Source organism: Epinephelus lanceolatus, chromosome 21 (assembly GCF_041903045.1).
Source record: "Epinephelus lanceolatus isolate andai-2023 chromosome 21, ASM4190304v1, whole genome shotgun sequence".
Lineage (NCBI taxonomy): Eukaryota > Metazoa > Chordata > Actinopteri > Perciformes > Serranidae > Epinephelus > Epinephelus lanceolatus.
The window spans coordinates 38,084,624-38,109,707 of record NC_135754.1 but is presented as its reverse complement, the minus strand read 5'-3'; the positions used below and the strand labels follow the sequence as shown (position 1 = coordinate 38,109,707).

Below are 25,084 nucleotides of genomic sequence, written 5' to 3'. Positions count from 1 at the left end.
GCTGAAACCATTTCCCTCAGTGGAAACAAAGCTTTGATTTACTTTAATTTCACAGATAAGAAACAATAAATTGTGAAGACAATAAAGCCTCCACACACTGTGTGTGATTTATCCTGGCTGAAATATGAGCAGAGGAAATCTCTGCTAGCTGCTAGGCTAATTTATACAATGTAAAATGCCATAGGCTTGTGCTAATAACGTTAGCGTGTTGTATTTGTGGGGAAAATGTGTCCAGATAAAGACAAGTGTTTGTCTGTGAATGCTGCGAGTTATAGTGAAGCTGATTTGTGTTTGAAACTGTCTCTATTAAGCCATGTTTAATGTGTGTTTAATGTGTGTTTAACGTGTGTTTGAATCAACTAAACTTTACACAGCACTTCACTAGTGACCAGTGTTTTGGAGGTGTAACTGCAGAGTGACACAGACACACCACTACACAAGTATAAATGCTCACAATGGCGTAGGCCACATGTGTAGGCCTCAGGCTCTGCACAGAGCTGACACACAAGTATAAATCCTGCTTTAGATGCATTAACACTCCACAAAGCTGAGAGGAACTGGAGAGTTGGTGATAATTCAACATCCACTGCAGATAAACAGACACAGACTATTTCAGTTGTAACTCTGAACACGCTGCAGTCTTCTCCCTGGAAACACACCACTCAGATCAGACTGTTAAATTCTGTAAATAACATCCGAGCACAGTTTGAACCATCATGTTAAGGAACTATTTCTGCTGCTGATTAACAAACACACTCTTCCTCAGTTTGTGTTTTTGTCACAAACACAAAGGGTCACGCGGTAGAAACATCTCAGCGAGGAGCGTTCAAGTGCTGCTCTGTAGTAAAACCCTTAAATCCTCATTAAGATGCAAATGATCCTGCTGCTGTAATGGAGTGTCGCCTGCACAGAGACGAGCAGCTTCCCATCGTGTCTATCTGCTGATTAATGCTGTATGCAAACTGAAAAAGACAGCATTCAGCTCCGTCTCTTATTTTTCAGGTCAATACACGGTGTCATTATCGGCCTGCGCTGTGTTGTTGTGTAACTGTCATCAGCAGAACAAACACTGACCCCCCCGGACGATTCACAGAGTTCCCTTTATTTGTTTTGATGCTGGAGCAGCTAAATTACATAAATACATCATATCTTTGTACAAAACATTCGTCACACACAACGAGGGCGGCGGTAGTGTGAGGAGAGGCTGTGGTTAACGTGTTCAGGGTGAGGAAGATGAGGGTCAAAGTGCAGCTCAGGCCGACGTGTCAAACAGCTTTTCAATCATCTCCTCCACTTCCTCCGGACGATACTTGTGATACTTCTCTGGGTTCTTGGTGAAAGAGATGTTGGCACATCTGGAAAAAAAAAATGATTCAGTGTGAAGGGAGTCAGACCAGGGAGGGCTCTGATTGGCTGGCAGGTGTAGTGTCACATAACAGTCATTTCAAACATCTGTCACATCTGGAGCAGTTTGTTGCAGAGCTTCTACTGCGGGTGAATTTACAAAGATGGATTGCGACGCTGACAGCACGGTGACTTGTGCTTCACTCGAGACCGCTACCTGCCGCGTCTCAAGGTCTGACCTCACTAGTCATGTCGGCAGTTGTGTCAACACAGCTGGAGATATCGCTGTCAGCATAATTAAACACGTCTCCTTCCAAAGGGAAAAACAATCAAGCAACACTTCGTCCAACTCGTTGTAAAATGGGCACGTTACAGAGCGTTAGCGTTCTGTCAATAAAACAACCACCATGTCCTGTATTGATGATGTAACCCTGGTCAGGGACGTGCCAGGACGCATGAGTGTTTACACTACAAAACAGATGTGGTCAGATGCGTCCCAGACCACCTCAGCAACTGGTTTGAGTGGATCACAATGCGTCGTTATGGTCGTTTACACTTGTATTCAGCTCTGCCCTCTTCTGATCAGATCACAAGAAATTAAGGTAGTTCTGAAGGCAACAGGTCCAACCCTGTACCGGCAAGGTGTACCTAATAAAGTGGCTGGTAAATGTATATGAATGTTGTTGGTGCCTCGGTCTTGATGAGCATGACGTTAACATGAGAGGCATTCAGTAAATTATTTAACAAACAGATGTTAGTAATTATTTCAATATTTTAAAATGCAACATCAGAATCATAAAATCCTACCTCCACATTTTTAAGTTTGGAAAGATTAATTTAAGAGACTTTAATACTGATTGAGGCCTTATTTTTAGATTAATGAATTCAATGCCTTTTAAGACTTTTTAAGGAGGTCTGTGAACACTGCAGCTAAAATCTAAACTAAAATTATAGCTGCTGCGCAGTGATGGGTCGGTCCGGGCATTTTTAGACAATTCTGAGCAACAAGCAGAAGAATTGGAAGACATTTAGGAATTTAGCAACACACTCTGCCTTTTGCATCAGCTGAGGCTTGAACTCACAACCTCTGAGACTAAGAATCAATTTCTATCTCACTGAGCTAATTAGTCAGTGACAGTTCATGTGTAGCTTCACAAACTGACTAAGCCAGACGTGCAGGTTTAGCAGCCGTCCATGCATGGAAAAGCAGATTTCAAACCACTGTAAAAAATTCAGTTATCGAAACAAAAATCTGAAAATACACATGTTGCATCTAGACAGCGTGGAGATGTTGGTAATTTGTTTGTAACAATGATTGATTTGCTCCATAAGTGAAAAACTGATGTTTAAAATTGCCATTTTTACATTGACTCCAATTGTTCACATTAGAGCAAAATTCAAAATGCTGTCAAAAATTCAGTTTTTCAGTTAAAATTCTGAAATTTGCCACACATCATCTACCATGACTCTAGAATTTTGTCTTTTTTTCATGAACGTTGAAGATTTATTTAGCAAGAATTTGCATGTATATGTTTACAGTACCGTTTACAGTCAAACATTTTGATGCACTGTAGGCTCAATTTTTGATAAATCAAAAATCTGAGAAACAGTTTTTGTAGGACAGTCTGAAGATGCTCTGTAGCAAGTTTGGTGTCAGTTGAGCAAAAACTGTGGGAGGAGATAGGTTTAAGAAGTTTTACAGTTTTTGAAAAAAACAGAGTGATGAACTTCATAATTTTTAATAGGTTTAAATGTACAAAAGTTTCTTCAGTATTGAGGCTACAGTTTGATCAAAGTTGTGAAGTTGTAGCACGTATGGTTGATTTGTTATGAATTTTCAAAGTTTTGAACTTTAGACGCTTGCTGTAGCGCCACCATCAGGACTATTGGCTTGAGTTTACAGCTGAGGATATCTGGCATGAGACTGGACCTTTGTGCAAAGTTTGGAGAGTTTTCACCCATGGGAAGTATGATTTCCTCGGAAGAAGAAGAAGAAGAAGAAGTAGAAGAAGAAGAAGCAGCAGCACATTACACCAGATTTAACTTTAACTTTAAGATCGTTTTGCTTTTGATCATTTCTAAAACTCTTCAGTCCTCCTATCTCCTGCTGATGAGAAACTTTCTAAAAGCCACTGCATCTCTCTGACCCTCCCACAAACACAGCTCATTCTCCCTCTCGTACTAAACACAGTGCTATCTCAGAGGTGATGACGTGTGTGATACACCTGTGATGTGTCTGACAGGTGAATCAGCTGTAACTGCAGTGTTTCCATCGGAGTCGCTCTCACCTGTGCAGGAAGGCCCTGTAGGCGTCAGACACCACCCTCCTCTGAGCCTGACGGATGAAGTCTCTCTGCTCTTTGTCTGGGATGGCCCAGCCCTTCTGGATCTTACACAACTCCTCCAGCCCGTCGTTAAAACCCTGAGAGGCAGCGAGGAGGAAAAAGAGGTCACATCTGTTTGTTGTGTCACATCCGTGTTACGACAGCGAGCATCTTCACAGGATTAGATTTGTTTGAAGATATTTATATATGTGTGGTGACGAAGTGACGCTGAGCTCACCTTGAATTTGTCTTTAATCACCTGCCGCTCTTTATCTTTCAGCTGCAGGATGACAAGACCTCAGTTACAAAACTCATCATGACAAAATGATTCACAGGCAACAAACAACATGAACCATCCAGACCTCAGGATTAAAGTGAAACACTTTCTGTGGATTTTATACAGCATGTGGATCATTTTAAGACCTCACAACAACTTTTAATGGACCATAAAATGTTTTAGTTTCCCAAAGGTGAAACATTTTTAAATTCAGATCGTTCATCCCTGGTCTTCTGTCATGTTGCAAAAGTGAGAAAAACGTGGAACAGACACACACACAGAGTTTTCCTCATTATACAGTAAGATGCCCTCTGAACCCTGAAGTCCAAAGTTACACCATTTATCAGCACCAGAAACTGTAGAGACAGAAATTATCTTTGGATATTCAGATTTCCAACAGTCCACATCATGTGTGACCAATGCCACCATCATTAAACTTAACCAAATAAAGTGACTTTATTTTATATCTCATTTCAAAATTCACCAAAAACAAACTGTTTGCACCAGATCCTGTGAAAAACATTAAATTCTGTGCACCTGCAGGACACCAGTGAGAAACAAATTTCATTTTCAACTTTTACCTTTTGATCATCAAAGGTACATTTTTAAAATCTAAAAATGGCTGCCGAGCCGAGTTACTGATATTATTCTGACCACTGGACCAGGACAGGTGGCCGGCATGCATCCATATTCTGCTGAGGTGCACACACAGCTTGTGTGATGATGAGATTTGTGAGGAGAATTTGCATTTTGCTGAGGAAATTGTTTCGGTGATAATTCTCTCTCCTGTTAGCTCGTTGCGTTGGTTTTAAGACCTACATTTGGTGTGAATATACAAATATATAGTAACTAATGGTGGAGGGAGGGTGATGCATTTCCCTCCAGTCACTCAGAGATGGTTAAAGAAACATATCTGCAGTTTCAGAGAGTGTCAAGATAAAAAAATAAAAATATTTATTCATTTTCAGATACTTAAGCCTTCAATAGTAACTGCAGTTTTGGGATCGACCTGCAGGGGACACGCGGCCCTCACTGACTGTTAACCTGGCACAATGTCAACGTGTCTCCAGTGGCGAAAATCATACAGACGTGTTAAAGTTGACACTCATGCACCAACGTCAGTACAGAGTGAAAGATAATAAAATTCTGACCTTGGTGCCGGGTTGGAAGACGGGCATGTTCCTGTCGGTCAGGTGCTCTGTGACTTTCAACCAGCTACGACAGAATCAAACACATCAGGTCAAAGAGAGCAAAGAAAAGCTCCGATGTTAAAAGACTTAAAAGATGTTTATAATGTTACCTGCGCTGGTACATCTGGATCTGCTGCTCGATCAGCTCTCTGTAGGAGTTCTCAGCTTTCTTCTGAGTCACTGTCACCAGCTGGATCAACTCTGATCTGAACACATTTAAAACAGGACAGATTCACTTAGGACTGCAAATAATAATTATTTTCATGATCCATTAATCTGCCTAGTATTTTCTAAATTTATCAATAAGTCACAGTGGACCTTTAAAGGGCCGCACCAATGGTTTATATCACATCCGACACTGCACTGCTGAGCACGTTCCCGGGCCATGCTGCTGGCTTTCAGAAATGTTGTGTTTGGAAATGGTTGGCAAAAATGTAAAGTGTACGTACTTTGTAGTTAAGTCGTTAACTAACTCTGGACACTGTGTCTGTGGAGACGGAGCAGCAGAGCGCCGAGCGGAGTGAATGTGTGATTAACTTAAGCGTTGGTTCATTCATGTAGAAATATAACGCTGCGTTTCTTCCACCAACAGGGCTCTCATTTTAGTGTAGAGCGTCAGACTGAATTTACCAACGCACCATGTCAGGTCACTCACTCTCCGGGACCGCCAGTGTTACTTGAATAAGTAAACACTGACCAACGGGACCAGACTGGCCGACCCGTATGCTCTCACTCAGTGGATGGATGATGTCACAGGAAGCCAATCTTACAAAGGAGGACCACACTTGTTTGTTTTGCTATGGAAGCTAACGTTAGCTAATGTGCTAAAAAGTTAGCGTTGCAGAGAAATCCAATCTTCCTCTTAATCCCTCCCCAGTTTCTGATGAGGTGGACATGATAACCCTTAATACACATAACCTTATTCATCCCTACAACAGGAAATACTTTTTCCCTAACCTGATATGAAGTGTGCGCTGCACATGTGAGCATTTTTGATGATGGCCTCCGTCCAGTCCTTTGGTCTTATCACATTTAACCATAGTTGTCTTTGTTTTTGTTGACGGGCAGTGGCGGCTGGTTTTGAGCCATGACTCCTTCTATTCTGGCTCCCAATAACACAACAAGACAAACACATTTTAACACTCCTATGGAGCCTACAGCCCTGTGGGGAGAGGCAGCTGCACCTCCAGGTGATCACATGATGTCATCGTGACGTCGGCACTGAAAGCGTCTATAGTCGATCTACACAGATAATTCCCGTCAGCCCGTGAAGGTGTAAAAAGAAGGAAACGTTGCTCACTTCTCCAGCGACTTGAGGATGTAGTTGTAGTTGTTGTGCAGAAAAATGGCGCTCAGAGCTGAGTCCTCGTACACTTTGGATTTACTGAGCAGGTTCAGCTGCAAGTTCCCCAAAACCTTACCTGAGAGGAGAGAGTCATCTGTCAGTATGCAAAATAAAACCCAGACATGATACAGGACAGAGGTGGTGGTTGCTTCTGTACTCACATATATAAGTACTGAGGAGCCTTTTGTTAAACTCGGAGGTGTAGCTGCTCGCTGATGAACTCGACTCTGGAAGAAACACAAAGTGTTAGCACAAATGGTGTCGACTTTAAATGTGACCTACAGTTTAGAGTTTTACAGCTGAATTTATTTTCTAATGCTTGTTTCATTTTCTCTTTAGATCAAGACTGAGTAAATCTACATCTCCACTCAAATGATAAGTATTAATTACAGTCGAGGCACTCGGGTTCCCATGGTAGCATCTTTCAACCTGCACTTGAGCACATGCACATCACAGCTGAGCGTCTCATTAATAAACACACTGCTCTTCTGTCACTCTGAGATAATTAGCTGCAATTATAGCTTCAAGAATCAACATGAAAACAGACTGTAACTCATCACCGGGGGCCTGCGCGCAGTCTTTTGCTTACCTCGGGGGTCTAAAGGTATATTGTAAGTGTCCCCCAGTACTAAAAGGGCCGAGGCAAGGCAGAAGAGAAGAGAAAGAGAAAGAGGCACAAGTGCAAAAAGGTTAGAAAAGATCTGTTAGTGCAGAGTAAAGCCAAGTAAGCAAGCAGTCATCAGCCAGGCAGCGAGGGGTCGAGGTGTGAGAACAGTTGGATAATGAAAAGGAGGGAGAGCAAAGCTGCCGTCGACAGGAACAGGAGGGAGCCAGAGACCTTCAAACACTCATCAACATCCCCCACATGAGCGATGACTGGATCAAAATTCATGACAAATCCAATTTAACTTGAACAAATGAATAAATCTTTTCTGAAATATGACTGTCTGGGTCTGATGCACAGGCTCCCTCTGAGAGAAGAGAGAAGCTGCACATGAAGAAGAAGTGAAGCGTTGGTGAAGGTGGAAACACATCAGTCACAGAAACAGGATGATTGAGGAGAGACACTGTTGATCAGTGCTGCAGCTAGACTGAGGGAGGGTCCATCCGTCCCCGTCACATGTCAGTTTTATTTTCATTTCTTTATATTTGCACACACATAAAACTGCATTAAGTCCAGATTGTGAGTATCAGTAACATGAAGCTTTGTATCTGAACTGATGAAGCACAGAGACGGTGCAGTGTGAATATTTGGGCAGTGACGTGTTTTCTTGTTTTGTACTTTAGATTTGAAATGACAACATGAGTTTGAGCTTAAAGTGGAAACAGACAAGTTTATTTGCTTTAACTTATCTTCATGGAGTACATGCTGACTGCACAATGTCTCATATATTTCCTTATTCGCTTTTACTGTGCAGTTCTGTCTGCCACTGCGTCAATCACTGCACATTTCTACTAGATTAGAAATTAACAAAACCTTTCACTTGTTAATACAGTTGTTTCTTGATTTGGAGAGTAGCCGTGTTGCTAACGCTAGCAGCCAGAAAACAATCCAGCTGGAAACAAGCATCTGTGTTTATTTTTGGAACACGTGACTTTGTCTTCAAAAATCTTGTTTTGTGTCAATTAATTGTCTGGGTGAGAGCACGTCCTGGACTCAAATTTAGTTTTCGAGGTGCTCTCTGGATAACAATGTATGTAGACATAAAAATTACAAAAAAACTTCAACGCAAAGCACCTGTATTGTCATGGCATTTTCCTGCTAGACTTAAAGGGATAGTGCACCCAACATGAAAATTCAGCCCCAATTCTGGGGCGCCGTCAGCCTTCATTAGGTGGAGTTGTGTTGCTACCTCCTCTCCCCTCGGATCTCCGCATATGGGTGAGTAGATAATGGCTGAATTTTCATTTTTGGGTGCACTATGCCTTTAAAAACAAACTTGCAGTTTTGAGCATCAAGCTTTTGTCAGAGAGTCAAAAAAGGGAGTTCAAGGATTTTTTTTTTTTTTACTTCAAAATCAAAAATGTGTCGCATTAGAAGCTGAAACCAGAGAAAAGCTGGTGTTTTCCTTTCAACTATTAACCCATTGTCAAATTTTATTGTTAACCGACTAATCGTTTCTCCTCTACTGTCGTGTTTGAAAATGATAAAATGGCACATTCAGTATAGCTTAAACCTGCAAAACACACTGGTATGGTCCTTAAAAGACAGTTCAAGTTACTGTAAAACCAGTCTCATAATTCATCACCTATCAGTCTGACAATGATCGAGCTTTGGGGAGCAGTGGCTGATAATTCGGGGGTTCCGGTGGAGCCAGTGTCTACTCAGAAACCTTCGTTTCTAGTTCAACTTGGTAGTCTTATGTTTGTTTCTTGCTTTGTATAGTAGCCAGGCTGCTATCAATAGCAATGTTGCTAACTCTAGCAGCCAGAACACAAAGCAGGAGGACAGGCCGGAAACAAGCGTCTGTGTTTATTTTTGGAAAACACAAGTTGATCTTCAGAAATCTTTTTGTGTTTTGTGTCAAAAAATGTTTGAATGGGGACGCCTCCTGGACTCAGATTTAGTTTGTTTGAGGTGATCTCTGGATGAGGACACATGTAGACACAAAAATCACCCAAAACTCTGAGGCACTCCCTTTGTAAACAAATTCTTGTCATAGGTTTGTCCTGCTAGACTCAAAAAACAAACTTTTTTTGTGTATTTGTTTGTTTTTTGTTCTTTTTACAAGACAAAAGCAAAAATTTGTCGCATTGGGAGAAGCTGAAACCAGAGCTGGTGTTTTTGTTTTAACTATTAACCTATTATCAAAATGACAACTATTTCAATTTCTGTTTTTTTATTGTTAACTGACTAATCGTTTCTCCTCTACTGTTGTGTTTGAAAATGACAAAATGGCAAAGACAGTATAGGTAAAACCTGCAAAACACACTGGTATGGTCCTTAAAAGACAGTTTAAGTTACTGTAAAGCCAGTCTCATAATCCATCAGCTATCAGTCTGATGATGATCAAGCTTTGGGGAGCAGTGGCTGATATTTCAGGGGCTCTGGTGGAGCCGCTGAATATCTAGAAACCTTCATTTCTAGTTCAATGTGGGAGTCTTACGGTTGTTTCTGGATTTGGGGAGTAGCCAGGCTGCTAGCTGTAGCCATGTGGCTAACGCTTGGCAGCTAGAGAACAATCCAGGAGCTACAAGGAAGCCAGGACCAGCCTGAAACATCTATGTTGAAAATGTCTGTTTCCACTTTAACAAACAGAATTTGATTGATTTTCTTTTTTTGGTTGTTTATAGGCAGGAAAATATGTTTTCCAACACTCTCTGACAGGGTGATAAGTGTAATGTGCAGGTTAAAAGAATAATTCTCCAACAAAATGACCTTTTGTACATTAATTATTCACTCTGTGTTATGTTGAATTCCTGAAGAATACTTTCATTTTCTCACATGCCTCCACAGTGTACGAAGAATCCAAAAGCTGAGAAAATTCTTGATGAAACTGAAGTAAAGTGTGCCGCATTAAAGAACAGGAAAACTATAATCCAAGTCTCATTTATCCAACCATGTGATCAGTGCTTCACAAACACACAACTTCGATTTTGGATTTTTCATTCACTATGGAGGCATATGAGGAAAATGCTTTCTTCAGGAATATGAATATGTAATGTAGACATCCAACAGGGGCCGCTGCTGATATGAGCACTGAAGCAAACAGCGTATTAGCAGCCTAGCGGGTCAGCAGGACGTCTGAGACAACGACAGCTAACTGCTCATGCTGGTGAGGCTCTACCTTGTGAGGCCAGCATGGCTCCTGCTGTCTCGTGGAAGTCGAGCAGCTGCTGCAGGAACAGGATGGCCTGCAGGAGAGAGGTCAAGGTAAGCATCGCCTCCGCTTATTCATTAAACAGAGCGCTGTCAGCCGTTCCCATGGAGACCACCTGGATCCCCAGAGACGGACAAACAGCAGAGTCCTTGTGGAAAGTTGTTGAGTTTGAATTGCAGACAGAGCAAATAAATCCAGCTGTGTGTTTGCTTACGTTGCTGGTCAGTTCGTGGACTGTTCCATCCTTGGGCATGTTGTACTCTTTATCAGGATCATTCTGCGGTTACACACAGAGCTCAGTGATTAAACTCCTGAATCAATGATCAGTGATTGGTGACAGATTACATGATGTGAGCATCTTGCCTTGATGCTGTCTGCAAACTCCTCCAGAGCTTTGGCTCCAATCGTCTCCATGGAGGTGATGAGTGTCGGCAGCTTGTTCTTGGTGCTCGCAGCTGTTCCCTGCAGACACAGTGGATAAATTTAACTCAGAAGATTAATTAAAAGACCGTCTCCATGCAGCACGTTCTGTCGCTCCCACAAAAGGTCATGCTGTGTGAATAATGAGACTAAAGTGATGAAGACCTGCAGCGTGGAGTCAAACTCAGACTTGTTCATTTTCAGGTGTCTGAGGATGGGGAAGATGGTGAGCACGGCTGAGTAGTCGTGGCGCATTATGGCCCTGCGAGCTGCAGACACGATGTTGTCTCCCTCCAGCATCAGGTTGTCCAGCGCCTCCTGTGGACAGACGAGGGAACAGGAAGGTGATTAAACATCATGGGCTGTTATTTTGGGAACTTCCTTTTACTTCTGTTTCATCAAACAAGGACGGATGACGGTTTAATGACAGCTGAAACTCCTGTTTTAAATCAAACATGGTCAGGCTAAATTAAGACCCGTCTCCTGATGAAAGCATGTACTAAAGCCCCCATTCTCTGTTTGAGAGAGAATGCAACACTGGCTGCAGTGGAGCTTTTGATTGGTCTCTGACCTGAATGAGGGAGTCGAAGGTCTTCTTCTGGTGGTGCTCGGGGATGATCTCTGTCAGCAGGGCGTACTCGCTCTGGGCCAGTTTGACAAAGGCACTGATGCAGTGGATGTAGGAGTCGATCTCGATGTCCAGAACATCATCTTTTCCTGAGAGGCACACGAGGAAAGATCCAGTGAGCCAGTAAACACAAAGACTCCCATGTAAGACATGGTCTCTGGTACTGTGACTGGCAGCGATAACAGCAGTAACTGAGTACGTGTTAATATTCAGATGAAGGTGTTTATGCTGCAGGCTGTGACTGTACGTGTTTGGTAAAAGAAATTGTATTAAAGCTGCAGTAGGCGAGACTTTAATGTCTCATCAGCCTGTTCTGTTGGTAATGTTCCTTCTCTTTCCCACGTGTTCCTGTCACTCACCTGCAGCGGCCCCGTGCTTCTCGGTCAGGGCGTCAGTGAGGTGTTTGACCCGCAAGTCATGATCGTAACCTGGTGGGTGGGGTGGGGCAGCAGGGACACAGGCCTAGTCAAACCACTGGGGTCGTGACTAGGCCCAGAGGGGGTTGTGGGGGGGCAAACCTGAACCTGGAACATCTGCACCGACCACCACCAAGCACCCAGCAGGGGGGAGGAGGGGAGGAAGCAGGGGACACCCACTGAAGTCAAATGGCGCAACTGGAGGTGCCCAGAGAGGTTTGTTTTGTGTGTGTGCAACTCATCTAAGTTAGTCAGTGTGTGTTTCAACTACATGAGAGCTTCAGGAAAAATGTCACAACAGCTTCTGATTCATCGCAGCTCTCTAAGGTTCACTGCAACCTTTAGGACATCATATTCATTGCAACACGTGTTGAATCCTTTCATCGACAATCAAACAGAGGAGCTTCTACATTTCGTCAACTGTACGGTGTAGTTTTGATGCCTTTTTTTTTTCTTTAAATCTGGGTCGAGATAATAAAATGACTACAGTCACTAGTGACAGTAGCTTTACAAATGGCAGGTTTGTGCAGGATGCCTCGTGTTGGACAGGTGACGATTCTAGTGACGGTTCTCTGACCAAGCTCAGCTCAAATCACGTACTATCAACTGTTGCTGATGGAAAACTATGAAGGAGCGAGCCGAGTTGAGTCAACTGTCATACCAGGCAGTGTCAATGCAGCAAAAATGGGTACCTGCTGATGAAAAGTGCTCAACGGCACCCCTGGTGGTCAGAAACTCCACAGGGTGCCTTTAACTTTAGGTCATACATGACTTAAAATGATAAAGGTGACGGATACTTTAATGTCTTCCATAGGAGAATGAACACTTCTGACAATTAATACTTTATATGTCTGTTAATAAGGACTCGGTATCTCGAAATAATGACTTATTATCTCAAAACAATGACTAGGTATCTTGAAATAATGACTTGGTATCTCGAAATAATGATCTAGTATCTCGAAATAATGACTTATTATCTCAAAACAATGACTTGGTATCTCGAAATAATGACTTATCTCAAAATAATGACTTGGTATCTTGAAATAATGACTTGGTATCTTGGAATAATGACTTGGTATCTCGGAATAATGACTTATCTCGAAACAATGACTTGGTATCTCGGAATAATGACTTGGTATCTCAAAATAATGACTTATCTCGAAATAATGACTTATTATCTCAAAATAATGACTTGGTATCTCGAAATAATGATCTAGTATCTCGAAATAATGACTTATTATCTCAAAACAATGACTTGGTATCTCGAAATAATGACTTATCTCAAAATAATGACTTGGTATCTCGGAATAATGACTTGGTATCTCGGAATAATGACTTATCTCGAAACAATGACTTGGTATCTCGGAATAATGACTTGGTATCTCAAAATAATGACTTATCTCGAAATAATGACTTGGTATCTCAAAATAATGACTTGGTGCCTCTTAATAAGGACTTGGTATCTTGAAATAATGACTTGGTATCTCAAAATAATGACTTATCATCTCGAAATAATGACTTGGTATCTCAAAATAATGACTTGGTGCCTCTTAATAAGGACTTGGTATCTTGAAATAATGACTTGGTATCTCGAAATTATGAGTTAGTATCTCAAAATTATGACTTGGAGTCTCTTAATAAGGACTTGGTATCTTGAAATAATGACTTGGTATCTCGAAATTATGACTTAGTATCTCAAAATAATAAATTAGCTTCTTATCATTTTGGGATTCTAAGTCATTATTCTGAGAATCAGACTTGTCATTGTGAGATAGTGACTCTTTGATCTGAGAAAGTTTCTCATTACGATGACTTACAGGATCCTGTTTTCATTCTACTGGCAAAAAAATGGGTTTTCATATAATGTCTGTCTCTGTCTTCCTGTTCATGGTTCTTGGGACTGTGTGGGCGCACAGTGATGAGCGATTTAGGATGAATGTGTTTGCCTTTAATAATCTAAATATTCTTTTCAGGCTCCATGTCGGGCCAGAAGGTAAATCCAACCATATTTAGGATTTATTAGATACATTTTTTACTTTTATTAAACATCTGCATGATCTCAAAGCTGTTGTGACATCTGTGAGGAGATGTATGTGTGCCTGTTGCTCTGAATGAGAAACATGGAAGCACAACATAACGGGTACACTGTAAGCCAGGAGGGACAGAAGACACCGAAGAGGAGACCGAGGTGCGTTACCTTCCAAAGGAGTGAGGTTAGAGCCCCCCTTTTTCCCATCCAGCCCATGCTGTGAGTACTGTTTCAGAAGGTTCTGAGCCTTGCGAATGGTCCCTGGTCCCAAAGACACAGAGACAGAATCCAGAAGAGGAGGAGGGGCAGCGAGGTCCAGACAGCCAAGAAACAGAAGAAGGAAGAGGAAGAAGAGAAAGAAAGGAGAGCTAGGAAGTGAGTGATGAAACACAGACACCACCACCGAGACAGGCAGCAGAGGCTCGTATTGGGGGGGGGGCACAGCCTAGCACCACCGCTACACAGCATGATGACCAGGTGTGAAACAGAGCAACTACAGCTATGCCATGAAAACACAGCGGGGCACATGTGCTCAGACACACAGAGCCCGGGGTCATGTAAGAGCAGAATAAACAGGTTAGGTCAGTTGTAAAAACAGCCATCACAATTAATACAATTAATACAGTCATATCCAGCACTAACATTACCACAACATATTGTTACATGGTTTAGACAGGCAAAGTCTACAGTACAGTCATGTTCTCAGGATTACAACACAGTATCTTAGTGTGGTTAGTCAGTTAGTAAGCATGTAGCACGCTCGAAGCTGCAGGAGAACTCCGCAACAAGATGAGAAACGCCAGCTTGTTTCCTACGCAGACCTAAGGAGAGACATCTAAACAACACTAGCCAGCAGTGGGTGAAAAGATGTCTGCCCAGGGCAACACTGACGTTTAAAACCATCCTGGATTTAAATGGTTTTGTTCTGGGCGAACATTTGATCACTTGAGGCAGACAGTAGGTAACTGTAACATCACAAAAATACTTTTAAAGATACAACCTGCTGCTGGATAACAGCTTTAACATTTAAAAACTATGTGACTGAACAAGCTGAGGTCACGTATGAGGCTGAATCTCCCTGAGATAAATGTCTGTCTCTTTACGTCACGTTCTTCAGCTGCAGGTCTCTAACTGTGTCTGTCTGCTGTTTGCTGCTGAGCAGGTGGAGCACTGTGGCTTTATCAGAGCTTTGTCACTAACAGCAGTCTCCTAATGCTGAGACTGAACCATACTGTAAATGTTCCATGGAGCCAAAAGGAGCTAAAAGAGGCTAAAAGGCTCCATAATTCATTCATCACTGCAAACAACCTCTTCCACATTATAGTCCTTTGACTCATTGTTAATACAAAAATATATCTGTAAGTGGCAGATTAGATTAGGTCATACATACATTCATCCTCACTCTTCACTGCCTGTAACCTGTCTTAGATATCTGATATTTAATAACATTAGGTTTCTTGTAAAAGTACTGTAACGACACTTCAAGCAGTGAGTGTAAACAGTGCACACAGAGCTGAGCCTGAGTGAATATCAGCTGTTTCATGGCTACACACTCCTCTGATCGACACGACACACAGCACACACACACACACACACACACACACTCTGCACAACTACTTTACACAAACACTAAGAACAACTCCACGGCCTCTAGTTTCACAGTGGCAAACTGCCGGTGACTCAGCTTTGATGCTATGGAGTGCTGTTAGAGTCAATATTAAATCAATAAATAAATGTAATTCAGTGCAGTTTTGATGGTGTTGCTTTGTTGTGAATCTGTGAAATAACCATGTCCCATTCATCTGAATATAACAGATGTGACATAAAAAGAGACGGAAAATAAATGTGACATTTGAAAATAAAAGTGCCATGAAATAAATAAATAAATAAATAAATAAATGTGGAGTTATGAATTAATTCCCATGAATAAATAAATAAATGTGGAATTATTAAATAATGTCCATTAATAAATAAATAAATAAATAAATAAATAAATAAATAAATAAATAAATAAAATGTTTTATTTTATGAAATAAAAGTCCCTTACATAAATAAATAAATAAATAAATAAATAAATAAATGTGGAATTATGGAATAATTTCCCATGAATAAATAAATAAATGTGGAATTATGAAATAAAAGTCCCTTACATAAATAAATAAATAAATGAATAAATGTAGAATTATGGAATAAAAGTCTCCTGAAATAATTAGAAGTAGCCCCTAAAAATGTCCTTTTAAAATTAAAATTAAATAAAATCCTTTTTATTTATTCATTTCATTACACTGACATATATATATATTATATTTAAATTCATATATATATTTATATATTTGTTGTCTTACTTATTTATGTCATGATTTATCTCACAGCCATATTTTATTATTTATCTATTTAACATTGACTTAAATGGTATTCCATAGAATTCTGGGAACTTCTGATGGACATTTTTTAGAACAATTAACAGATTAATTAAGAAGATGAACATTAATCAATAATGAAATCATCATTAGTTTGCAGCCAACTATCATGATGTAATATGACACCTGACACGTTTCCTTGTTTTCAGGATGATAGACCAAATATTTCTCCTCAGATTTCTGTCAAAAAGCTGAAGGTGAATCTGACATGTTGGTCTGAAAACTGATGGATGTTAGCGGTGAACTGAAACTAAGATGATGTCTGCTACATGAAAAACCCATGTAGTTAATTATCTTTAAATAATTCCACCTTTGCTGTCTCTTCCTCGCACCGTCACTGCAGTTTCCGTCTGTACAGTCGCACACTGAAACTAGAGGCCACATCGTCACTGAAAATCATCTACGACATCTCTCCAAAGAACACACAGTCTGCTGCTTCTCAACACTACACACACTCATGCTGTCACTTATTTGCAGTGAAACGTGACATCTGACAGACAGAAGCAAGCACGAGGCACACACTAAAGCTTCATGTTTACCTGGGATGTAGACTGTCATCACAACATAGGGATTATAAAAGAGGAAAGATGAAGGATTAGTTGGAGCTGACTGTAAGATCACAGGGACACAGTGTGGGGTGGTAGTTGGGTGAGTGGGATCATTATAGAGAGATGGGAGGGGACACTTGGAACAGGATAATGTGGCTGGATGGTGATTTAATCAAACAATGTAGTGAATGTTTCTGTGTGCTGAGAGGTGCTGCTGTAATTTAATAATCAACACTGTGCAGGATCATGCTCGTCTGTTAGACTGGTCTATTAAAGAGGGCTCATACATCACAATGTGATTACAGACTGAAGAGGAGTGAGAGTGGAGTCTGTACGAGAAGGTCTCTGTTGCTGACCTGGTCTCTTGGGAGCCTTTTTGGTGGGCGTGTCCTTGCGTTTGGTTTGGACGGCAGGCGAGTAGAGGATCCCAGAGGAGGCGCTGTTCTTGCGGAAGTGATCCTTGAGGCCTTTGATGGAGCGATCCAGCTGGTTGGATCTGATCTGGAAGTAGACGTTCATGAAATCTGAACGGGAGAGGGGAAGGAAGAGTTCAGGAAACACAAGGGTTAAAGGGTTATTTTGGTGTTTTTCAACCTGGACCCTATTTTACCATGTTTTTAATTCTGAGGCTGCTGTCAGTCCTAGAGTGGTCTCCTCTGGTCTGAATCAGGGACTCATGTTGTTCCAAAGTTGTATAATTGCCTAGAGTTGGTTGGTGTTCTCACAGCAGCATTTACAAGAGGACCAGATCAAATGCCTTGTGTGAGAAAGCTGCTCTTGATTGGTCAGAATTTCCATGTGGGAAAAATCCAGGAAGTAAAGCAAACGTTGAAGAAGAGTACACTTGCAAGATAAATGTGACACTTTCTAATGTCACAATGGAGGGACAACTACGCAGGTTGATTTTAGCGCTGCTCATCGTGGACTATATTGCTGTCATTGTTCATTTTAGTCAAACCATACAGTTTGAAAACGAGGCGCGGCTCCAACTAGAAAACAATGTTTTGATGCATTGGATGTGCTGAATGTGCATATTAAGGCAGTACAGGAGGAGGTGCACATTAATAATCCTCCAGGACTGTAACATGCTCATGTTTAACCCAAACAATGTGTCATGTGACTGCAGTTGCTTCACATCCAGGTCGCAACACCTTCTCACCACAAACCAACCGCACCAGAGTTCCTTTGGAACCGGACTGAGACCACTTCTTCAAGAAGGTCTCAGTCCGGTTGTTTTGCTGTGTTCACACCTGCACAAACGAACCGCACTGAGGGGGCAAATGAATTTGAGTTTGACTGAACCAAACCAAACAGGGCAGGTGTGATGGCCCCCTCAGTGACTAAGGGGAACCACTGTTTTTAAGGCTGGTCCAGTATTGAGCGAGACGGTTGCTGCAGTGAAAGTGGCTACAATAACCACTTGGTGCAATCGTGTACCGTCAATTTACTTCCACCAAAAGTGTCTGTTTTTTGCCACTGACATACACAGATTATTAATTTAAGTGTCTGACAACTTTTTTGGAAAGGATCCCAATAGAGTTAGACCTGAAGTAAAAGAGTAAGATCCTTTTTGTTGAAACAGAAACCAAACTCAATGGCAACAAAATAAAACTCATAAAAACGTCTTGGTTTGTCTTTCCACTGTTCCAACAATCACCAGTTCTGGTTCGGTTGAAATTAACCCTTAATCCACTCAGTTAGATGTGAAAACATGCTGCCTCTATACACGCTAAAATTACTGTTTATTTTAATGGAGTCTGGTGGGTTTGGTGATGTAATGTCGGGGCTGTTTCTGGTTAAACAAGAAGGATCTTACTCTGTAACACAAAGCTCTATCTCTGTAGGCATCCTTTACATAATGTTGTCAGACACTTAAAATAACAGTCTGAGCCTGTCAGTGACAAAACAAACACTTTTAGTGGACGGACAGTGAACAGAGTGATTACGTTGCAGCCTGTTTTGCTCTCTCTTAAAACTGGACCAGTTTCAAAACTTGTAATTCCCATGAGTCAATTAGACACAAAAACATGAGAAGTTGAAGGTTGAAAAATGCAGGTGTTACTCTTTTAGATATGAGGCTGGTGTTAAGGCTGGTCCACAATGTGGTTATAGGATGTAAACTTTCTGATTTGACCACCTGAACAATCTAACTCTGTGTGTGAAACCTGAAAACCAGGAAAACTAAAAGAGAAAAGGAAAGCTAGAGGAGGAGGAGCAGTAAAGAGAGCAGCAGCAGATCAAATCCAGTCGTACCCTGGTTGCGTCCATACTCTACCAGCCAGCCGGCGATGCAGATGACGTCCTGGAGCACGGCCTCAGGCAGGTGTTCCAGCACCACGTCCTCCTGGACCTCCAGCTCCTCGTCGACACTGATGGCGTCCAGGATGAGGATGGGAGGAACAGGCTTACTGTAACGGGTCAGGAGGCTGCGGAACTCCGCCTCTAGCAGCTCTTTGCCCTTCTCAAAGCGCGCTTTCTGCACAGAAGACACAAAATTCTGGTTTCTGGGGGAGATGCTTCTTATTTATTCACTCTTGCTGAAAGTTAGAGAAGCAGACTGACACCACTCCTACAACTGTCTGTTAAATATGAGGATGGAGAGAAACAGCTCGCCTTTCTCCATCTGAAATCTGGTTTGTTTAATCTGTATTAAAACGTATTGTCCATCTAACTCTGCAATAAAGTGAATAAATGTATTTCCCAAATGTTGGAGCTGTTCCTGTTAGACAGTACCTAGATATAAAGATAAAGGTTAATACTGTACCACTGTGTTGAGCTCAGGACTGTCAGGGTTGTTATCCTGAAAATATTCCACAGCTTTCTGAATCTTTGCGATACAAGCAAGATACTCGTCCAGCCTGCCCGTCGGCCTGAAACGCCAAAATACAAAATCAAAACATGTCTGTTTCGACGTCTGCTCAGAGTCCATCAGCTCTTCCTGACAGTGGAGGATGTCATCAGGCGGAGCAACACACCAACACCACCCACAGACCAAAGTCTCACCCCTCTCTGATGATCCTGTCGGTGTCTTTGGCCACGTGGTAATAACTGATGACGTGATCCATGCAGGACAGAGTCTTGTCCACGTTCTCCTGCAGACGCTGCAGGTTCTCCGTCTGTTTGTGGACCGGGATGATGGAGTTCTCCAGCTGCATCAGGCGACTCTCAAACGACGACAAGATGGAGACCTTTCAGGACGAGAATGACATCAGCTCAGGTCAACAAACATGGACACAAACATAAATCTGCCTCCACTAGTGTGAGAAGACTTTCATGAGAGAGAATGAAACAGACACACCCTGACGTTTCATTTCTGTCTTCTTATTCTGGGGTGTTCTCAGGTGAGCCAGCTAGATCAAAAATATTGTACATAGACCTGTCAAACCTGGACTAGACTAATATGGGGATTCAAGAGACTGTTTAAAACCCAGTTATGGATTTATAAAACCTTAACAGACCTACAACAGGTTCCTTGTTTAAAACCAGGAAAAGCCAACACTCACAATATGATATCCAAAATCTAAGACAATATCTTGCAAAGCCCCCTGAGTGATTGGAGACACTGGACTATATACCAACACACTGCCTGGCCTTATACTGTATGTAGTGACACTGCAGTGTTTCTGCAGCCGTGAAGGCAACAGTGCCGACCCATTTTACAAACCTCACTAATAAATACCAAAACTAACTAACGTTAATGCTGAATCAAGAATCACAATCACCACTCTCAATCCACGTAATACACTCGATCCACTACTCGCCCGTCTGCACAGTCATAAGACGTTGCTTTTATATGATGGTGCAGTGATGGATGGAGACCCTGCATCCTCATATGAGCACATCACATTTTAGGTTTCCTGCACCTTATACTTCATTCTGCTAAACTTAGACCTGTTGTCCTCGTTTGTCAAAATTTCTTTGTGCCATGTAGTGCTGGTAAGTACGGCAGCATATTGATGCTAAGCTGAGAGAAAAAAAGATCAGTATCAGGTAACAACATGAAAAGTTTTTCACATTTTTATAACAACAAACTTTACATACTGATACTGGTCTTTTTTTTCTTGGTATGGCATCGATATGCTGCTTTAAGTAAGAGCACAATACACTAATCTATAAAAACAAGATGGCAGCCGTCTCTGCCAAGTCAGTCTGCAGCCGATCCCAACACATAAATGGACAAGGACTAAAACCTGATCACATTTTCTGTCTGAAACTTGTTATTTTGTGCTTTTGTAGTTTGATATGACAACAAATTTGACCAACTTCGAGGACACTGGAGCTTTATTATTGTGTCATTTGAGGACGAATCACGAGGCTTTTAGATATGCTGCATTTTTTTTTTTTTTTTTTTTTTAACTAAGTATTTGCACAGCCATGTTCAGGCATTCAAATAAACAGTATTTGCTTTTCATCTTGTACACAAACATGTGTTAGAGCCTGTTTGAAAAACGAACCATTTTAAAGTATGCAGATGACACGTTATCGTTAGTTTATTGAAGGACAGTGAGACCAGCCACGGACCTATCACTGAGCACTTTGTCAGGTGTTGTGAAGAGTCTTATCTTCAGCTGAACACCTCAAAAATTAAAGACATGATGGTGGAAAAATCCCACAACACCTGACACAACCATTAAGGGTCGCCCGGTTAAATAAAGGTTAAAAAGGGTTAAGCAGTAGAGACTGTGCAATCATTTAAGTACCTTGGGACTATTTTAGACTTTAAATTAAAATTTTGACACAAACTATGAGGCTTTGAGTAAAAAAGGACACCAACGTTTGTTCTGTTTAATAAAGTTGTCATCTTTTAATATGGACAAAACCATCATGACATTGTTTTATCAGTGTTTTATTGAGTCCGTTTATCTTTTTCCTTGGTGTCATGGTATGGCTTTTTATCTGTGAAGGAAAGGAGCAAACTGATGCAAATTGTGAGAAGGTCGGGGAAGCTGATTGGCGAACCACAGCCCAGTCCTGAGTTCCTGTACAACAGGCAGCTACAGAAGATAACTAAGTCCATCCTCAGTGACCACTCTCATCCCTTACATAAAGAGTTTCAGCTTCTCCCCTCTGGTCGGAGGTTTGCAGTCCCAAAATGTAAAACAAAGCGCTACAGAAACAGCTGCTATTGTTCAGGTGAACAAGACATAGCAAACTCTGCACACCTTTATTTATTTATTTATTTACTGGAACATCTGTTTATTTATTGAAGAACTCTTAGGTTTTTAATGGTGTCGTTGTATCTTTCTTTTAAACTCCTTCTTTGAGCGACTTTCTGTAACTTTCACCTACTGTTTAAGGTTGTATTGTTTGGGTTTTTGTTCAAAGACAATATGTAGTTTTTTTATATTCATCAGGTCCTTTCCATCCCAAATAACAAGGAGAAATTAAAAATGCATCCTAAACAAAAGCTCTGCTCTCAGGAGGACATATGTCACTTGGCACCAGATCAGTTAATAGCAAAATTAAATTGCATTAGCCAGAGCTGAGGGCAGTCACTGTGTGTATCTTTAACACAATATATAGAATTCAAATAATTTACACTCAAATGTCAAGGTTTGGACGTGAATCAATCAATAACATAAATACCCACAAAGATTATTTTTAACTGAAATAAAGTGTGTTCTGTAAGTCTGTGATGCAGCAACATGACAGTGTGACTGAAATAACCCAAATGTGCACAGTAACTAAGGTCACAGTAGGATTAGGCATTAACACATCTTATATATATTGTATAATGGTTTCTCTGGGGTGAGTGTGTCTCCATCATACCATGCCCTTGGTCAGCTGATCACTCTTCTCCAGGTTCTCCCGGATGAATGACAGCGTCTCTTGCTCCTGTAACATCACACAGAACAGCACTGACTCACTTCTCTCGTGCTGACAGTGGGAACAGACATTTAACGTGTCAGAATAATGACAGTTTAAAACACAAAGTTAATCCAGTGTGATAAAAATCGCAGAGACAACAGGCTCGTTGTTGTGATGCTTCCTTCCTCTGCAGCCATGACTGACCTGCCTCAGCTTCTCCTCTATCTCCCGCTTCCTGGCGGACGCGTCCTCGGTAGGAATCATCCTGGAGCTAATTCCCATCAAAGGACGGTCACCGGTGAATTTAAACCGAATAACACACCGATTTAACGTTTAAAAATGAAAACAACGGCGACTCAGAGCTCCTGTTGTGGATAGCTACAAGCAGCGACGTCAAGCTAGCCAGGTTAGCGGTTACAATACAGACATTTCCGGTTAGATTTTCAAAGTAAAACACCGTGTTGTCGAATTTAGTGCCGTTAGTATATTTATTAGCCATGAAACAGATAATAACAGATTTTACTTACCTTCCTGTTGGTTTCTTACCTCTCTGAGTATCTTCATCAACGTTTGTGATACTAAAATGTCAAATATAAACGGATTTACTAGCTTAATCGAACTTACTGATCATTTGTTGTTCATAAAATGCAGATACGCAGTTACCTCATACTTATTGATAGTTTACAATAAATGTAAGACATCAGCGCATCTTATAACTGGAAATAAGTTAGCGTAGGTGAGAATTACCCGTAGAACTGACGCATAAATAATGCATTTCCCTGTGTGGAAATTGAAACGTCTTTATTTTGAAAGCACAATCTCCCAAGTTCCGGTCTTTTGGTGAAGAGGACGAAGGCGAGGCTTCTCTTCCGTGTGGCTCATCCCGGGAGTGTTTGGAACAAAAATGACGCCATGTTTGTTGTGGCTGACTCAATACTGATAATTATTAATTAAGTAATATGCTTAAAACTTGTGTGTAAAACAATGTGAGCTCTTTCTAACTGACACACATGTAACCGTAAGCTAAGACAACATATAGCACATAATATGCAGTGACCTAAAGGCACCACTGGGAGGCGCTGGAGTCTACTGAAGGACTCAAAGTGTAGTTAAACTTTAAATATGGATGTTTCTGCAATGAAGCTACAAATTCTAAAACATGGCTGCTTCACACACACCCTCCCCCTGACAGCTCAGAACATTTAAATGAACAGCAGTTTCAAGGTGGACACCCAAGATTGGTGTCACCCATTCCAACCAAATGTCTCCCCTCCTGTTCCTGAGTTAGGATGTTGATAGATGGCCAGAGAAGTATTTTTGTAGAATATTATGATGTCACAGTGAAGTTGACCTTTGACCTACTATATATAAGATGTCATCACCTTATTATTATATCCTATTAGCCATTTAAGTCAATTTCTGTCATTATTAGAAAACAGACATGTTTTGTGAGTGAACTTGACCTTTGACCACCAAATTGTGCTCAGTTCATCCTTGAGTCCAAGTAGACGTTTGTGCCAAATTTGAAAAATTGCGTTTATGAGACCAAGTTAGACTCAAGGTCACAGTGACCTTTGACCTGTGACCATTGAATCTAATGAGTTAATCGTTGAGTCTAAGTGGACGTTTGTGCCAAATTTGAAGAAATCCTCTTGGGGTGCTCTTGAGATATCACGTTCACGAGAAAGAGATGGACGCAAGGTCACAGTGACTTGGACCTTAACCACCAAACTCTAATCAGCTAAATCAATCTTTGAATCCAAGTCAACGTTTGTGCCAAATTTCAAGAAATTCCCTCAAGGTGTTCTTGAGATGCGTTCGCACGAATGAGTTCGATGTGAGGTCACAGTGACCTTTGACTTACGACCATTTAATCTAATCAGTTCATCGTTTAGTCTAAGTGGACATTTGTGCCAAAATTTAAGAACTTCCCTCAAGGCATTCTTGAGATGTCACATTTATGAGAATGAGACTGACGCGAGGCTACAGTGACTTTGACCACCAAATTCTAAACAGTTCATCCTCGAGTCCAAGCAGACGTTTGTGCCGAATTCGAAGAAATTCCTTCAAGGCATTCTTGAGATATTACATTCATGACAATGAGACAGATGCAAGGTCACAGTGACTTTGACCTTGACCACCAAATCCTCAGTTTATCATTGATCCCAAGTGGACATTTGTGCCAAATTTCAGGAATATCCTCAAGGTGTTCTTGAGATATTGCGTTCACGAGAATGAGTATGACATGAGGTCACAGTGACCTTTGACCACTAAATCTAATTAGATAATCATTGAGTTCAACTGGACGTTTGTGCCAAATCTGAAGAAATTCCTTGAGGTGTTCTTGACATATCGCATTCATGATAACTGATGACCCGACAACATTGTATTGTCTGTATTAAATCATTATCCTTTTTTTAAACCATTAACACAACTCATCAGATTTAACCTGTACTTTTGTTTGGTCACAATAACACCTGCATGCATAATGCATCAATAAAAAACACCACACTG

General features: G+C 41.2%; 1 protein-coding gene across 11 annotated transcripts; it reads right to left on the bottom strand.

Moving 5' to 3' along the window:
* Window positions 1-1,081: 1,081 nt before the first annotated feature.
* Window positions 1,082-22,998, bottom strand: exoc7 (exocyst complex component 7). Of its 11 annotated transcripts, XM_078163737.1 has the most exons (22): window positions 22,775-22,998; window positions 22,532-22,597; window positions 19,766-19,950; window positions 19,527-19,632; window positions 19,016-19,238; window positions 17,119-17,286; window positions 16,754-16,765; window positions 13,963-14,055; window positions 11,709-11,777; window positions 11,293-11,438; window positions 10,887-11,039; window positions 10,665-10,763; window positions 10,516-10,578; window positions 10,269-10,335; window positions 7,070-7,108; window positions 6,642-6,707; window positions 6,436-6,556; window positions 5,246-5,341; window positions 5,097-5,160; window positions 3,907-3,948; window positions 3,633-3,766; window positions 1,082-1,355 (listed from the first exon to the last, which is right to left on the bottom strand). In XM_078163737.1, the coding sequence occupies exons 1-22, from the start codon at window positions 22,850-22,852 to the stop codon at window positions 1,253-1,255; spliced, it is 2,193 nt and encodes a 730-aa protein (XP_078019863.1). In that variant the 5' UTR covers window positions 22,853-22,998; the 3' UTR covers window positions 1,082-1,252. The 11 variants fall into 11 exon arrangements, with proteins under 11 accessions (XP_078019863.1, XP_033467202.2, XP_033467212.2 ...); XM_033611311.2 differs by lacking the exon at window positions 11,709-11,777 and having other exon boundaries at window positions 22,775-22,997; XM_033611321.2 differs by lacking the exon at window positions 16,754-16,765 and having other exon boundaries at window positions 22,775-22,997.
* Window positions 22,999-25,084: the final 2,086 nt, after the last annotated feature.

Bases quoted from the DNA above. Each gene is read 5' to 3' on its own strand.
- exoc7 (XM_078163737.1), bottom strand. From the start codon at position 22,852: ATGGGAATTAGCTCCAGGATGATTCCTACCGAGGACGCGTCCGCCAGG. The intron at 10,579-10,664 runs GCAAGATGCTCA...GTGTAACCGCAG, and splicing joins AGTTTGCAGACAGCATCAAG to AATGATCCTGATAAAGAGTA. The intron at 7,109-10,268 runs GTAGAGCCTCAC...CGGCCCTTTTAG, and splicing joins AGCCATGCTGGCCTCACAAG to TACTGGGGGACACTTACAAT.